This window comes from Seriola aureovittata, chromosome 5 (assembly GCF_021018895.1).
Source record: "Seriola aureovittata isolate HTS-2021-v1 ecotype China chromosome 5, ASM2101889v1, whole genome shotgun sequence".
Taxonomy (NCBI): Eukaryota; Metazoa; Chordata; class Actinopteri; order Carangiformes; family Carangidae; genus Seriola; species Seriola aureovittata.
In genome coordinates, this window is record NC_079368.1 from 12,947,219 (window position 1) to 12,963,346 (window position 16,128).

At 40.3% G+C, this 16,128-nt stretch overlaps 2 protein-coding genes across 2 annotated transcripts in view; one reads left to right on the forward strand and one right to left on the reverse strand.

Moving 5' to 3' along the window:
- The first annotated feature begins 453 nt into the window (after positions 1-453).
- ccnh (cyclin H) lies at positions 454-6,513 on the forward strand. The gene is made up of 9 exons (XM_056376400.1): positions 454-814; positions 910-1,032; positions 1,122-1,195; positions 1,708-1,921; positions 2,061-2,224; positions 2,687-2,757; positions 2,890-2,995; positions 5,042-5,105; positions 5,221-6,513. Exons 1-9 carry the CDS (start codon positions 698-700, stop codon positions 5,245-5,247), a joined length of 960 nt encoding a protein of 319 aa, XP_056232375.1. The 5' UTR covers positions 454-697; the 3' UTR covers positions 5,248-6,513.
- LOC130169548 (ras GTPase-activating protein 1-like) overlaps positions 3,150-16,128 on the reverse strand; it is a 28,936-nt gene continuing 15,957 nt past the window's right edge. The window contains exons 3-26 of the mRNA XM_056376399.1: positions 15,274-15,409; positions 14,281-14,351; positions 13,398-13,515; positions 13,099-13,130; positions 12,342-12,394; positions 12,020-12,170; positions 11,689-11,767; positions 11,281-11,404; positions 10,996-11,152; positions 10,751-10,838; positions 10,447-10,527; positions 9,881-10,038; positions 9,632-9,708; positions 9,323-9,495; positions 9,062-9,221; positions 8,722-8,864; positions 8,017-8,132; positions 7,785-7,871; positions 7,558-7,625; positions 7,377-7,465; positions 7,176-7,253; positions 6,681-6,815; positions 6,513-6,592; positions 3,150-4,669 (exon numbers count right to left, since the gene is read on the reverse strand). Coding sequence (XP_056232374.1) covers positions 4,621-4,669; positions 6,513-6,592; positions 6,681-6,815; positions 7,176-7,253; positions 7,377-7,465; positions 7,558-7,625; positions 7,785-7,871; positions 8,017-8,132; positions 8,722-8,864; positions 9,062-9,221; positions 9,323-9,495; positions 9,632-9,708; positions 9,881-10,038; positions 10,447-10,527; positions 10,751-10,838; positions 10,996-11,152; positions 11,281-11,404; positions 11,689-11,767; positions 12,020-12,170; positions 12,342-12,394; positions 13,099-13,130; positions 13,398-13,515; positions 14,281-14,351; positions 15,274-15,409 — 2,503 coding nt within the window. The 3' untranslated portion in view covers positions 3,150-4,620. The remainder of the gene's footprint in view (positions 4,670-6,512; positions 6,593-6,680; positions 6,816-7,175; positions 7,254-7,376; positions 7,466-7,557; positions 7,626-7,784; positions 7,872-8,016; positions 8,133-8,721; positions 8,865-9,061; positions 9,222-9,322; positions 9,496-9,631; positions 9,709-9,880; positions 10,039-10,446; positions 10,528-10,750; positions 10,839-10,995; positions 11,153-11,280; positions 11,405-11,688; positions 11,768-12,019; positions 12,171-12,341; positions 12,395-13,098; positions 13,131-13,397; positions 13,516-14,280; positions 14,352-15,273; positions 15,410-16,128) is intronic.

Consider the following 16,128-nt stretch of genomic DNA (forward strand, 5'->3'; position numbering starts at 1 on the left):
TTTTATGTTGTTCTTCAAAAGCATGTTGGCTATGGCTTGCTGTCATGGAAAGTCTCTCAACCAGTGGGACGCAAAGGGGATGCATAGTGATACATTTTAATTTAAAATATATATATGTTAAGCATAAAGTATAGACTGTATCACTTAACTATGTTTGAAATCTACAATAATTGATATAGGTTATAATAGTGTTAGTTGCTACATTTGCAAAAATGAATCCAAATTGCAAACTGTTCTTACCTCACAGGCAAAGTTATTTGTTTAATATTTATAAGATTTAAGTCTTAAAAATAAGGGAAACGAAAAAGTGATTGTTTGAGTTTTGTGTGTGTGTGTGTGTGTGAGTGTGTGTGTGAGTGTGTGTGTGTGTGTATGTGAGAAAGAGAGAGAGAGAGAGCGAGAGAAGCCCATTTCTTTTGCGCGGTGTAGCGTACACTACGGTAGTCATCAGTAGGGGACGGCGTTGACGTAAAAGAGTGGCGACGCGCACCAACTTTGTTATTGCCAATTTTCGCCTCTTTTTATTTTTAGAAATCACTCAAATCGGGAACTAAATGGACTAACGTATATTTAGTAACAAAAAGCTTAAGTTAATTGATGCTATCGCGAGTCTGTCGCACTGTGAGCAGTAAACCAAGTCTAATTTTCGCTCACTGCTCGTGTTTGTTCGCCTTGTATCGGGCAGTTTTCTGCGACCATGTTCCACAACAGCTCACAGAGAAAATATTGGGTTTTTAAAAGTGAAGACGAAGTTGAGCATATGAGATGCAAGGCCAATCATAAATTCCGTAACAAGATACTAGAAAGTGGGAAGGTAAGCGGCATATAAAAACAAACCAGGGTAACAGGTCAGTGTGTGATAGTTTGCTTTACCTCGTACTCCTGCTCCTGTCTGTCTGTGTGTCTCAGCCCGGGGTGAGTGAGTCCATGTTCCTGGAGCGTCACGAAGAAGACGTCTTATTTAGACACTATGAGAGGAGGCTGCTGGATTTCTGCAACGCTTTTAAGCCTGCAATGCCCAAGTCTGTGGTGGTATGTACAGTACTGTGAACTTTCTTCATCACAACAGTGTGACCTTAGTGCGGGAAGACGTGTGAACCATGTGTGTCTCACCTGTGCAGGGTACAGCCACCATGTACTTCAGAAGATTCTACCTGAACAACTCTATTATGGAGTATCACCCCCGGATTATCATGTGAGTATAGTGCTGATCATAGGCCTTATTTAAAGGGACTGTATCTGATTAAAATAGAACAGTGCACTGCACTGAGAGATATGTTTTAGGGGAGTATAAAATGGTGTGTGCATGTAATGTGCCAGTTCCCAATATTTTATCAGATCTTCATTATTGGAAACAAGTGATAAAGTGTTGTGGTATTTTTCCCAACTGAGGCAACTCCATTTTGGAAAAGAAGCTTTTCTACTGATGCAGGTAGATGGATGTTAGGTGGAGAAATAGTTCAGTTGAACACTTGAACGTTTTATTCAGTTCATTATCGCACATCAATCCAGGCTCATCTCTGTGTAGAATAAAGTATTATAAAGGCCAAAAGAGGAGGAATTGTTAAGCGTGGTATTTAGAAAAGATTAAGTTTGTCTTTGCATAGGGTATGTGTACAACAACCAAACTTGCTGATCAAAAAGTATTGTTTGTGCTCGTTCTTACCAGTCTATTCAAGTTATTTCAAAGTCACCTTCTTGTTTCAGGCTCACTTGTGCGTACCTGTCCTGTAAGGTGGATGAGTTCAACGTGTCCAGCACACAATTTGTCGGCAACCTTCTGCAGGAAAGCCCTGCCGGACAAGAGAGGGTTCTGGAGCAAATCCTGGAGTATGAGCTGCTGCTGATCCAACAACTCAATTTCCACCTGGTGGTCCACAACCCCTACAGACCCATGGAGGGCCTGCTCATTGACCTCAAGGTGGGCGGGCTCCGAGAGAGTTTTAAATGTTACTTTTGAACGCATACACTGTTCCTTTGCTAATCTAGCTCACTTAGAAGTTCTGATTATATGTCTTGTCTCAATTAATTATTGTCTTTTCATAAATGTCATGCCTCAGACTAGATACCCCACGCTGGAGAGCCCAGAATCACTGAGGAAGAGTGCTGATGACTTTCTGACTCAGGCAACCATGACAGACGCAGGGCTGCTGTTTCCCCCCTCTCAGATCGCTCTGACAGCTGTTCTGAACAGCGCCTCAAGAGCCGGTCTCAGTATGGAGAGGTGGGCCATTTATTTGTGCTCAAGTGAAAACATTTAACAGTGATCTGGTAGATTTTGAAATACTGTTTATCCTGTCTATTACTACCAAGGAATCCAATGAGAATTTAGAGCCTTCTTCACTTCAGTAAAAGAATACTTGGAATATTTAAAAAAAATTGTTTTCAATAACAATAAATGCAAACAGGCAAATTCAGGTAAGTTGCTAATGGAGAAATTGGACCCTAAACGCACAATTAAATGTTACATGGATTGTTTTTTTAAATATGCTTGGTATATGTGATATATTAGGTAAAATTTCTCTGAATTAGTTCTGTTGTCTGTATATTGCACCAAAGTGTCAGTGACATTTTAAATCAAAAATTTCATGTGAAAAGGTTGAGTCCTGATAATCGACTGGCTGCTTTAATTCTTGTATGTGTTAATGGAAAATAATCCCCTTTGTTTGTTGTTTGAAATTCCCAGCTACCTGACTGAATGCATGGGACTGAGAGAGGACAAAGAGACGCTCTCAAAGATGTATGAATCGATGAGACGTGAGTAAACTGCACTTTCAGTGTGAAGCCACATGATGGTGATATTGAACTCAGTTTTACATTTCGTTGCCTTGTGGTACACAGTAGAGGTCTTATGTGAGATTTAAAGAATTTTTTCCTCTGTACATCCAGGGATGAAAACCCTCCTAAAGAAGTATGAACTTCCCAAATCGGAGGAGGTGAATCCTTACAAACAGAGGTTGGAGAGGATTCATGCTGAATTTGCCACTTCAAGCAAGTAAGGAGAAATGACCTGCTCATGTTTGTTGTAGTGCATACTTAAGAGATTTCTTAAATCCAAGGCACATAGTAATATATTATCATATTAAGTCAGAATTTGTGATTGAATTTCTATACCCCACACCCAAGTGAACAACTCCAGGTTTCCACTGTCATATGTAGTAACAGTTTTATTTTAGCCAGGTAGTCGTATCTAAGATCCAAAAGGTTCAAGGTACAGTATCAGGTAGAAAAATAAAAAGGAACACATCATCATCAGCTGTATGAAATACAGAAAGGAAATACAACAGCACGCCACATTCCTACCTACATCATCCATACCATGAAGCCCAGCTGATATTGGTATCGCTGATGAGGAGACTTTTAGGCTCGTTTCATTATCACGCATCTGTCGCCAGTTTGTCTGTTAACACTTGGTGAGGTCGGTGAGGTCCGTGGTATCTTAAGTGCAGCTACAGTAAACAGTCTGGTAAACTCTTGAGCTATGACAGGCACAGATTCAGACGTTGCAGCTGCTTGAATCATCAGGAGGCACGTGAGGCCAACCCTTACAAACTAGAAGTTGATCAATCTGTGCATGGCATGAGTTCTCAGGATGAATTCATATGAAAACAGTTGGTGCAGAGGTGTACTGAAAACACCACCTGTGATGGCGAGAGCGCAGGAGAGACTGCAAAATGCATGAAAGCTTTTGTTCACATCCCCAAGGCATAGAGGGAGTTCAGGTGATGTTTGTTAGAGCAGCATATATGTAGGCCCACACACTATAGCAGTATCCATTCAAGGTTAACACATGCACAGGAAAGGTTACAGATATCTCCTACAAACTCGTAGACTATCCCTCAGTTCTGTTCAGCTATGTCATACACAAACACCTTTTACTTCTATACAAGCCTAAGTATATATCAACAAACAAAGCAGCATATAAAAACAAGTGGTTCGAGTGCTGCGTGGTAGTTCATACACAAACATGGTGGAAATGGTTTTGAAGGAAGAGCTTATCATAAACTCAGGTGATGTGGGCAAGAGGATGGTGTGAAGAGAGGGAGTTAAGGCTTGTGTCGTCTTGGAGAGAGGTGCTATGTTTAAATTCCCTGATGACGGCAGAAAAAGCTTCTTCAATGCTTTGGATTGCCGCCCCTCTGATGTCCTCACAAGTTTTGTCCAAGTAAAGCAGTGGCTGATCAGTGTGCCCCCATTTGTCTGGCTCCGTGTCAGTCACCAGCCATTACTGGTGAAACTTGTGAGGGAGTGGCAGGCATACCAGGATAAAAGAAGCTCAGACTTCTCTGCAGTTGACTGTATCTCAGGTCCATCTTCATAGAAATCATCTCGTACGTGACAAGGCTTCTTGTCAAAGTTTGATCAGTTCAACACACTGTTGGTGTCTGAAGAATTTTGGGAAGGGCTTTGGAAGGACAGTATTCAGATATGCAGCAAGTGGTTTCCCATGGAGAACAGCCATATTGCGTTTGAACTGCCAGGAATCTAGGCCACATGCTTATAAATACAAACTGACTTTAGTCTTCGGTCGTGCACCTCATGGGGTGAGGCCTCACTTTGGCTGGCTGGCTGTGTGGTCTGACTACCACACTTTGATTCTCGGGTGGAAATCCGTAAAACTCACATTACCTGGATGGCAGCAGCCAGTGACATGATGGTGCACTCTGTCCTGTAAGATAAAGTGGAATTGTTTGTGAAAGGCACACGTTTAGGAATCACTGTTTTGGCGTATATTAGGATCAGTCTGTATATAGCTATTCCCACATGGTGTAAACTAGTCTAAATTAAGTCAATGAAGCAATTAAAAATGAGACATGGAGAACTACAACTACTCATGGTGATCATGAAAATGTAGTGGACACTAGATGTCACTCTTTAACTGAGTGTTGATAATGGACGGTTCACATAAACACTGAAGATATGAAACACCAACAGTTCACCAACAATTACGGCTTGCAAAGACAACTTGTGATACACAGATTTCTTTCCAAAACTAATTGTACACTCAAGTTCTCAAAGTAAAAATGTCTTTGTATCGCAGCAAACGAAAGCGAGGGTATGAAGAAGATGGCCATGTAGCAAAAGAACCACGTTTGGCAGAAGAGGTGAGACAGTGTGTAGCTACAGGCTGACATTCACGCAAACTTTGTCCCAAGGTAAATGCCTTATTTTTTTGGGTAGAATTCTTCCTAAATCGGATCAACTTTTGTTTCATTTCAGGAATGGACAGATGAAGACCTGCTATGAACTCAACATAGTTGTGGAATCAAACAGAGTTTTAAGTTATTATACTGCTTAATTCCAGGATTTAACTGTCAATGACCAAACCTAGAAAACACAATAGTGTGTCACAAAGAGTTTGCAAGTATGCATGTCATATTTACTTTTCTACATGACACTGCAGTCAGTCTTTGGTTTGCCTTTGTTCTGCAGTGAGAATAAAGATATTTTTCTACATAATGTCGTGATGTTTCTGTGGATTAAAGGCAGAATGGTGACATATTCCTTTAAAGTAACAAAGCCACATACATTTCTCCACCTTTGTCAGGGGACAATGAAAGACTCCATAATCTACTTTACAAAAACTGTTTAATAAGTGCATGCATGTCTGATACATTCTGTACTATTCCAAAAAATTTACTGCTGTAAACACTTTCATTTTACTTGGTTTCTCTGATTATGTGTCTTGTCTGGCATTCAGAAGTTTCAAAAAAGACTTAACCAAATAATCAAAAAATAGCTGATACAATCGGAGGAAAAAAAAAATTCAGCTCATCTCTCTTATATACTCATGATTCCAGCAAGAGAATTTATTCTTAATATAAAATAACCATACTTTTCTGAAAGACTTTGTTCCAATCTAGAAACCAAAGAAAGAAAAAAAAAAAAAAAAAATAGACAGAAATGCTAGTTTCAGCACTTTGCGGATATTGTCACAACCTTAAAATAAATCAGTCACTAATTACAGTATAAAAAGCATTATCGCTCATAATCCAGTTACCAGAAAAGGGGACCGAGAGAACTAGCTTCTTCTTGTCAGTTTCCTCATATTGAGCCAGAAGGGGAGGAGGGGTACACTTTGGCAACCTGTGCTGTCAAAACACATAGTGGGTACAAAGAAACCTCATTTGAAATCTTTATATTTGGCCCTTGTGATGAAGGGAATGAAATGTACCCAAGTCAGAATCATGAACACAGTTTATGAAGGAAAAATAATTTTCCTGTGCATACAGCTGTCAGTCACTGGCGCAAGTTTTTTTTTTCTTTTTGTTTTTAAAATACTGCATCAGTTGTTGTACTCAGCCGCTGTTGTTGCATAGCTCTCTTGTGGTGAACGGGACAAGATGGCAGGTGGGTGGGGATGGGCGGGACTATCAGAGGAGGACATGATGGAGGGTGGAGGGGTTGCCATGGTGATGAGGGTAGAGCATGCTAGGTCTCCTCTGTGCTGCACTCCGCTGGAGGAGACTTGACGGAAGGATGGGAAGATGGGAGGAGGAGTGCAGTACTACCTGTTGCTGTTGGACATGGCATACTGAGCCTGCTTCTGCTGGAGGAGCTCTGTGATGGCCAGCAGCTTTTTCAACACATGCTGCAGAGAGGAAAGAGGAATTAGATCAACCTTCTGAAACGGGGTGGCATAAATCGTGTGCTCAGCCGAGATATCATGGGTCTCTGACCTGCTGCGCTCCCCTCTCGTTGCTCAGCGTCCGGAGCTCGTCTGAGTGTGTGGCACAGACCTCATGCAGTGCAGCCAAGTTCCGGGACAGGTCTGTCCTAAAGTGCTCTGTGGCTTCAGGGAGGTCAGGGACATTCTAGTAAAACAGACACATGACTTGTCTAAGCTTGTGAAAAAGAGTCAGAGCTGCATTAGAGCTGCAACTTCAAATTATCATTATTATTATTATTTTGTTTGTTATCTATTAACCAGCTGATTATTTTTTTGATTTATCATTTTGTCTAAAAATGTAAGGGTCCATCATAATTTCCCAGAAGCTAATATGACTAATATTTAAATTGCTTGCTTGATTTGACAAACAATCTATAACCAACAATATTGACTCTTCTCCCTAATGAAGAAAAATATAAAATCCCCTCTTTTAAAAAGATGTAAAGTTACTGAAATAATCAATTATCAAAAAAATTGTAATTCATTTTCTGTCCATGTGACTCACCCCTAACTCATCCAGAAACATGATCATCCTATGTTTGTTGTTTTTGATGAAAGGGTTCACACCCTCCATGTAGGGTTCCTGTTTGAGAACAAAAAGACAGCTGTGAAACACCAACAATATTCAAAAAGTGTTTTGCTGACATGTCCACTGTAAAAACAATACTTCTACTGAATGCTACCGCTTCCGGGAAGGAATTCATACCTTAGCACCAAACTCAACCAGGTTGGCCAGGTTTTGGACAGACTTGGCCACCAGTGTGAGGGTCCTGCCTGCTGTTGAGGATGGAGGGTCTGCGAGAAGCGATGGCAGTGCAAAGCACACATTGTAACATGTCACATGGCAAACAGGAAGGTTTTGGGTATGCTTTTCAGTGGATGCTCACCAGCAATGATGTTGAACATTCTGGGGTTGAGGATGGCAGGACAGATCAGTCTTAGAAAGACAAAGCCACTGGATAAAGAATGGATACGGTTAGGACAGCATCAGAAAAAACAATATATCGCATGCCAAAATTAAAGATGGTGATTGGAGGACAAAGATTTGCTGACGGCTGTTAAACTTTCAAAAGAAAAGAAGTGGAGGCCACATTGTTCACAGGTGTTTGATTACCTTACAACTCTGGTCCGCATGGTGTTGTTGGTGGGCCATTTCTGCTGCACAGACTTCTGCAGACAGCCGTAGATGAACCTCAGTGTCCTGGATGGGTCATCAAAGAGAGAGAGACAATGATTCATTATTTGAGTCTCTTGGGCTAAAAATGTGCATTTCTGTTTAATGTACTAATCAAATGACTTAGTGACAAAACTATACAACAAAGCTGTGTGTGGGTATATATGCTTACGGTGGTAGGATCTCAGCAGCCATGAAGATCTTCTCCACCAGCTCAGACAGGATGTTGAGGAGATGAGCCAGGTTCAGGTTCACATCCTCATTCTTTTCCAGTTTTGAAGGATTCAACTTAAAACGGATGGAGAGAGACAGAGCGAGAGAGGGGAAACAGACAAACAAATGAAGATGGATTAATTCAAATTCACAATGTATGGTTGTGAGCCATGAGATAAGAGATAGTTAATTTCATGAATTCATTATTCTACAGTAGCAGAAAAGATTCAGTGCATGACATGCATGTAATGTTGATAAATATTGTGTATTGTGTAGATATGGATTGGTAGAGATCGGTAAATTAATTTGTAATATTTGTTTTATTTAACTTAAAGCTACACAAGTTAAGAAAAACATCTGTGAAACACAATAACTTACACACTTTCATCTCAGTGGGTGTATGAAATCTATAAGAACCACACGATTTAAAATATTCATTGTGGCATTAAGGCTCAAAGAGCAGCCTTGAGACTCCATGTTGAAGCTGTGTCTCAGTTTTATGTATTTCTTTGGAACTACACAGCAACCTTGTGGAGCGGCTGCTTTGATATCACATAAATGCCATGTTTTTAACCTTGCACCACAGATAAAGGAGTGCTTGGTAGACTTAAAGGACTTATAGTGTAGTGAGTGTGAGAGAGAGAAAGCCTTTGTAGGTCTTTACCTCACAGGACTGTTTGCTCTCCATGATCTTGAGGATGGTGTCTTTGAGAGCGTGGTGGACGAAGGGTGTGGCTGTGGCCTTCATGTATTGCTCCATCAAGGTACTGGCCAGCGTGGTCGCTCTGAACAATGTTGTGGCCTCGTCTGGTAACAGTGCACGAGCAGAGGGGGTTATGCAAATATATGGGCACATGGTTGTACACATTTCTGAGCGGACACAACTCAATGAACACATCAAACAATTAACTGAGCCCTGCAAAATACTGCAGACTGACGTGTTGCTATCAAGTCGGATTGTCAGGTTCACATAAGTCCTTTCTTTTGTGTATGTGGTTTTTTACCCTCCATGTTAATCTCTCTGTCATTGAGTGTCCTGAGGAGGGGGGCTTCAGCCTTCTCGTGTCTGAAGATCCGCAGGAGGAGGCTTGCCAGTAGTGTGCGGTCCTGACCGCACACATGGGCCAGGGCGTAAATGACATGGAACTCTTTCTGCAAGATCATCTGCAGAGGACACACAACAATGAAATTGTCATTTCAAGTGAACAACAGAGCAGAAAACTTAATGGACATTGCAATCAAAACCACTTTTCGGTGGATGAGACCTCTTTGAACTCGCTGTACTCCTCTTCGGGCATGATCTTTTCCATGGAGTAGCGGGCACGTACACGTAAGGAGCCCGGCTCGATGCCCTTCAGAGGCACGTGGGAGCTGAGAGGGAACCACTCATCAATCATCTGGCCCTTTTGCAGACGGTTCAGCTGACACCGCATGAACACTGAGAGGGAGAGAGATTGAGGTGTGGAGGAAGACAGAAAGAAAAGGTGGGAGAGACATGAGAAATAAAAAGAGATAAGGCGAATGCAGAGACTTACAGAGATTGTATCCGTTTTAAAATTTACAGAGGTACTTACAGATGTCACTTTCTTTGCTCTTTTTTGTTTTGTTGCTCAGGCTGATTTCAAATCTGTTGATTTCACTTGACAAGTCACTGAAACGACAAACACATACATTTTGTAATTTTGCAAACAAGTAGAAAAATATTATTAATTCTAAGCAAGATAGGCTGCTAGGAATGTGAAGATGATAAAATACAGAGGGAGGACGAACAGCGGAAGAATCTAAGGGAGAAAAATATGCAAGGAGATACACAACAGACTCACTCAAAGATGAACTCCTCAGTGAAAACAGGGTTTTGCCCCTCCCTAGGGTGCGTCTTAGCCACCTGGACGCTGTTCAGGTAGATGTTACAGTAAGGGTTGGTGAAATACTTCACCGGCAGCTTGTGGGCCTCCTCCACATACAGCACTAGGCTGCTCACCTGACAGAAAATAAGGATTTAGCACACAAAACATATCCAGAGAAAAGTGTGAAACTCAATTTCAACAATGTTCTTAACTTAGGTAATTAATGCTTCACTGTGTCAATTCATCAGACTTTTGAAAAATAACATACACATAGATTTCTTTAGCTGACAAATACAAATACGCTACTACCGACTACACGGCTCATCTAAAATTAAAGATGTGGGATCAAAACAAAAATTTACATTTACTCATTTGGCAGACACAACACTAAGGCTTAAAATTTGCGTGGGAATGGTGTTATCATGCTGCAACAAGTAAATATGAGTCAAGCCAGTCAGGATAAAAGGTCATTTTGTGTGTGTGTGTGGTTTTTTTTTTGGTTTTTTTTTCCTTTAACTGTTTTAACTGATGGGTATATGTACCTGTCTAAGCCTCTTGTTGGAGGTGGGCTGAGTGGTTTTCCTTAGGTTACTGCAGAAAGTTTGAAGGCATTTCATCCAATCCTGTAAAAACAGAACATGGTCAGTGCAGTTGCAAGACACAGTCGACATGGGCTCTGCCTCTACACAAAGTCGCAAAGAAAAAGTTAGAGCTATTTATATGAATAGGAACAGCAGTTCACAGCTTTGGGAGTCCGTTTGGAGGTAGAACATACAGTTTTAGTTGCTTCTACCATGTTTAATGAGACAGTTATCAGTGATAGGGAGGTGCTGGTTCTTCTGTTACCTGTGCCTGCTCTGGAGCTTCTCCTGCAAAGTAGAATATGTACTGTTCCTCACTAAAGTGCTGGACAACAATCTGGAAACAGTTTGGCCTGAAAAAGCAAACAGCAGAAAACATTTTAAATGACTTTGTACGGTATGAGACCTCATAAAAATAATTTTCTTATGTGTGGTGTCTGCGCAACTGAGCATTCAGAGCTGAGGGACAGCACTTTGCTGCCGACTAAAAACAATACTTTGACATCTCACCTGCCAAACAGACTGTCATGCACTCCATACACGGAGCACACACTTAGGTCGATCAGCCCTTTTGGTTTGGTGGCTCTCTTCTCGCTCTCAAAGTAGATGAGCTGGGCGTCGTTACCTTCCAGGATAAAGTAAAGGTTCTTCCACCGTTTACCTTTACCTGAAGGTGAGATGGACCACAGCAAAGTTGATTATAATGGTAACCACAAGAAAACACTGAGATAATATTATTCATCATATTAGAAGGGGCCACTCAAAGTTTATACTCAAGACAGATGTTACATGTACCTTTGTTGAACAGGAGGTAGCCTTTCTTGACAATGTTTTTGTAGAAAGCGTCTTTTGTTTTCCGCCTGATAGTGTTATAAATTTCTCTCCCATCCACTGTGTCAGTAAGTACTTGTTCCTGGTGCTGCAGTAAAATAAAATAATAAATCAAGCCATCACATACCCACAAAGGAAAAATCAATTCCATTCAAAGGGCTAGATTACATTACATTCCTTTTTTTTTTTTTTTAATCTGTTGCCCTGGACAGATTCTAGAAAGTCTTGCTTTTGAAGAAAACAAACACGAGAATGTCTGATGCTATAGATTTTCTTCAAAATATACAATTACAGATTCTCAAATATCATCCCATTCAGAGAAACATATGGAATCACACAGGCGCAGTAATGCTACTGTACAACTGTACCTACCTGCACTGAAACTGGTTCTTTCAGGTTGTAGCCCTCGACAATCTGTTCCTTCTTGTAATGGTCAATGATGTCATCGACGCTGCCAGAGAGAGAGAGAGAGAGAGAGAGAGAGAGAGAGAGAGAGAGAGAGAGAGAGAGAGAGAGAGAGAGAGAGAGAGAGAGAGAGAGAGAGAGAGAGAGAGAGAGCAGACGAGATGCAGCACGTCAGTAATTGCAAGTTGAAATACACAAAACATGCTGGCTACAACTTAAAAAATGCTTCAGTTTGGCATAATCTTTTTTTTTCTTATGTTATTCTGTGGTATGAAGGCAGGCACACTGCCACACATACCTGTTGTAGTACCTCCCCCCCATCATGTACTGATTGTTGGGCGTGGGGGAGATCTTAAACCTTTGGATATTTTCATTGGTGCGAAAAAAGAGGGAGTAGTCTCCAGGTGTGTTGTCTGATGGCCGAACAAGAAAACTGCACACCTGACCAACTATGAAATGAGAAGGAGCAGAAGAACGGAGGGAGAGAGAGGTTTTAATGCATGTTCAGCAGAATATTGTGACTTTGATGTTCAGAACCTATTTCAGAAGAAAAATAATCCATGGTAATGTCACAAGTGATTAATAACTTTGGCCTAATGAAAGGCAGAGAGGAATGGTACCTGTCATCAGCAGGTTGTAGGCCTCTTGCTTAGTGATCTTTCCATGATACCAGCTGTAAGAGATCCATCAAAGGCAACAGAAAGACGAGCGACAGAAAATTGAATTTGCTCAATCAACAAAGTACAGATGTTCAGGAGTGCCTACGACAAAAACATCATCTCTCAACACTGAAATCCTTAATGAATGGCGCCTCTGCTGGAGACATTCATCAGAGTAAAATGACTGTCCAGTGTTTGCACAATTAATCACTACTGTATGCAAATATATCACGTATCATCTGCCCTGTCACATGTTTGATGTAATGTTCACAAGTGCTACAAGAAAAAAGGTGACCATAATTAAATGTATAACTTCCTCTTACAGAGAGCCCTGGGCATTTGGCAAGCTCACTTTTTAAAAAAAGATTTATTAGCTAGAGTCACTGCATCAAACTTGAAGATTTGCCAACGCTGAAGGACATGAGGTGAATGAAGTGAAGAGACGATGACTCATGTTATGCCCTGTGCCGTCATGCTGTTCTAGTCAATATAAAAACATAATTCATATCTTGAGGATTAAGAAAACTAGGTTGTGTGCATGAAGCTTGATTAACTGCGTGTATATTATCCTGTAATGATATGTTGTATAAAAAAAAGTAAGTAACAGGTTGCTGCATCATAGAGGATTATAGCTACTGAGGTGCATTTTTATGGATGTATGAACTATATCCTGCTTTAAAATGTTTTGAATAATGGAGTTCAATGCGATAAAACTTACACTTTTCCCTCATGTGGATCCTCCTCCCGCCCCTGAAAAATATCAGAAACAGAAATCTGTCAAGGCTCTACTGGACCAATGACTGCAGGTCTTCTGTCATCTATATGCTGTGTATTCATGTATTATATCACAACACTTGCTGCTATGCTGATGCCAACTTGGTGTGATATGTTGTAGTCACATCACATTGGGTTCTTTTTACGTTGTTATGTTTTATGTTTACAGATGCCACCTTTGACTTTGTAATACACATCTTCTAATAAATTTGATATTGCTTTCCCATCTTGCACTGTACTTACCACCTCCTCCACCAGATCCTCCACAATGAGGCCCTGCTCCTCTGTGCGAACGTTGGTCACCCACATCCAGCCGTCTTCCAGTTCATTGTGAACAATAAACATGTCCCCTTTTAGGAAGCTGAGGATACATCGAGTCAAAATGGACATTAAAAGAGGAAACATTGTGACTTGTTGTGTAAATTGTATGAAGAAGGTAAAAATAAAGAAAGGTGTAAAATGCACTGTAAACTCTGCTGTATATAGATTGTTATAATATCGCATCATCTCTGCCTATCACACTGTTGCTGCATCCAGACAATGTCATCCTGATATGAAGGAAATTCCAGATCAGCAGATTTATAACTAAATCTATTTAATCTTCCAACTGAAGAAATTGTCAAGTGTCTATTTACTTAGTGTCGATTGTAATACCACAACATTGCCAGCAGGTGTCCCCCCTGAATCATAACATCTGAGGTAAATATTGCATGTCTATCTACTCAGTTAAGCCTGTGGCTCACTAGCAGACTCAGAGTTGACGTTGACTTCAGACAGATGTTTATCAGATTCAGGAAATCAGGGATAGCTGGGATCATCAGTAAGTGTGCCTACTGCAGCTTAATAACAGGGACAAGACTGTTTTTCATTAACAAGTCAGATGATGTGCTTTCTGAGCTGCTGTGAAGGGAACAGCAGGTCTATCACAGTGAAACTATGTACCTCTTTCAGATCAATACGGTCAAATACAACATTTTAAGCCCAGGAAATCATCAGTGCCTGTCTGTGTCTAAAAGACAATGCATCATATTTTTGATAATATTTTAAGGGAAGCAGTGACTGGATATGAAAATGGTATACTACATGTATAGGACAAGAAAAGTCTCCTTTGCACACTGATACTCACCTGATCTCATCAGTATCTGGCACTTTGGTGTATGGAAGTATGGCCCTGACTCTCCTCCTGTCTTCTACAGGCTGCGGAAACATGCAAACAAAGAATATAAAATCTCATTCTTAGCCTTGACCTTCCAAAACCACATTGATGTTAAATCCCTCAATTATTTCCCGAAATCAAGTACTCTACTACAACTCCCTCTGGGAGATACTGCACCCGTCTGAAATAGGTAATGAGCATTAGCTGGAGCTTTGCCTTAAACAGTTCTGACTACTGCCTGAAGGTAAAAGAAAAGGGGATAAGGAGGACATGAAAAGTACTCCCTTCTACACTGAGCAAGTGGCTGAATAAAATAATCAAAGGCTGACTTCAAGTTAACTCAAAAGGGAATCTCAAAAATATTTTTCCACCCATCTTTCAACCCTTCAAAACACATAATCGGGTTAAATAACTTTTAATGGACAAAATTTCAGGAGACTGTTTTCGTATATTTAGAATTGTTCAAATTCAGTTTTGCTAGATCTCTGGGGAATATTCTTTCTATCACATTTTGACAACCTGCATCAAAATGCTACTATCAAGCTTAAAGATTTCTATTTTAAAAGAAGCTAAATCACATTACTGACATGCCATCTGTCAGTCATACCAACAGAAAAAAACAAAACAAGACCTTCTTACACTATATATAGTCTTTAAAATGAAACAGAGAATGTTTAGAGAATATATAATATTACACAATTTCAGCTCAAATCAACACCCTTGACCTACTGGGAGTACCTCATAATATTTAGACAAGGTGTATTTCACAATATTTATTTTGAGAAACAACCAAGACGAGGGAAAAAAGCAAATATTAAGTAATGTCATGTCACACAAGCAAAGACTTAAGAATAATGTGAAATTGTAAGGGAATCCTGCAAAATCTTAAATATGCTAGAATTGACCCATAAAATGTAGAATTTGGAATCTACTGTGTGCTCCAAGCCTTGGAGACAGTCTCACCTCGGGGGGCGCCACTGGTGATAGCAGTTTCTCTCCTTTTAGCAGGCAAGACACATAGCTGTAATAACCAATCAGGTCTGACAGAGAAGAGAACCGCCGCCCTCCAATGTAATAGTCCCCACACATGGCGATTATCCTGTTGAGAGAAAACACATAACGATAAAAGACAAGCACAGATATTTTTGAATGCAGGGTAATCACTGTGCAGTGAAGGCAAAAGATAATATTCAACTTTTATTTCTTTTGACAGTAAAATTACCATCATAGCTGTTAAGATAAGATAAAATATTATGAAAAACAAGACTAAAAATATTTCTACCACAATCCTTCAAAAAAAACAACCAGTAAATATCTTTCTAAAGAGGATTTCAGGCAGTGAGAGAAAGAGAGAGGTTGTCCAGTTAAATCCAACTATCACGATCATGATATTTGTAATTTGTGGCTCATATAAAAAATACAGAAAATCACTACAGTGAATGATTATAATGGTATGAGAAAGCACTTTTCTAAACCATATCCCATTGCAGAGCTACTAATCCTAATTCTCTGCTCATCAGTTGATTGAGGGTTTATATCAAACGCACTACACTATTACTCATTTGCTACATGCACAATCTAAGGACATCAGCCTTTTGAAGAGTAGGTGTCACGCAATTAACCTTATGTTCATAATTCCCTTACAGAAACGCTCCCTCCTTCCAGCATCAATGACATCATGGGTACACACTAAACCAATGTGAGTGAAGGAGATGATGTCATTGTTAATAGATTGTAAAAATGCATTTCTGGAGAAAATGTCAGCGATTTTGCCTGAGCACAAACCTTCTGTTTTCTAAGGTGTATAACTAGGACAAG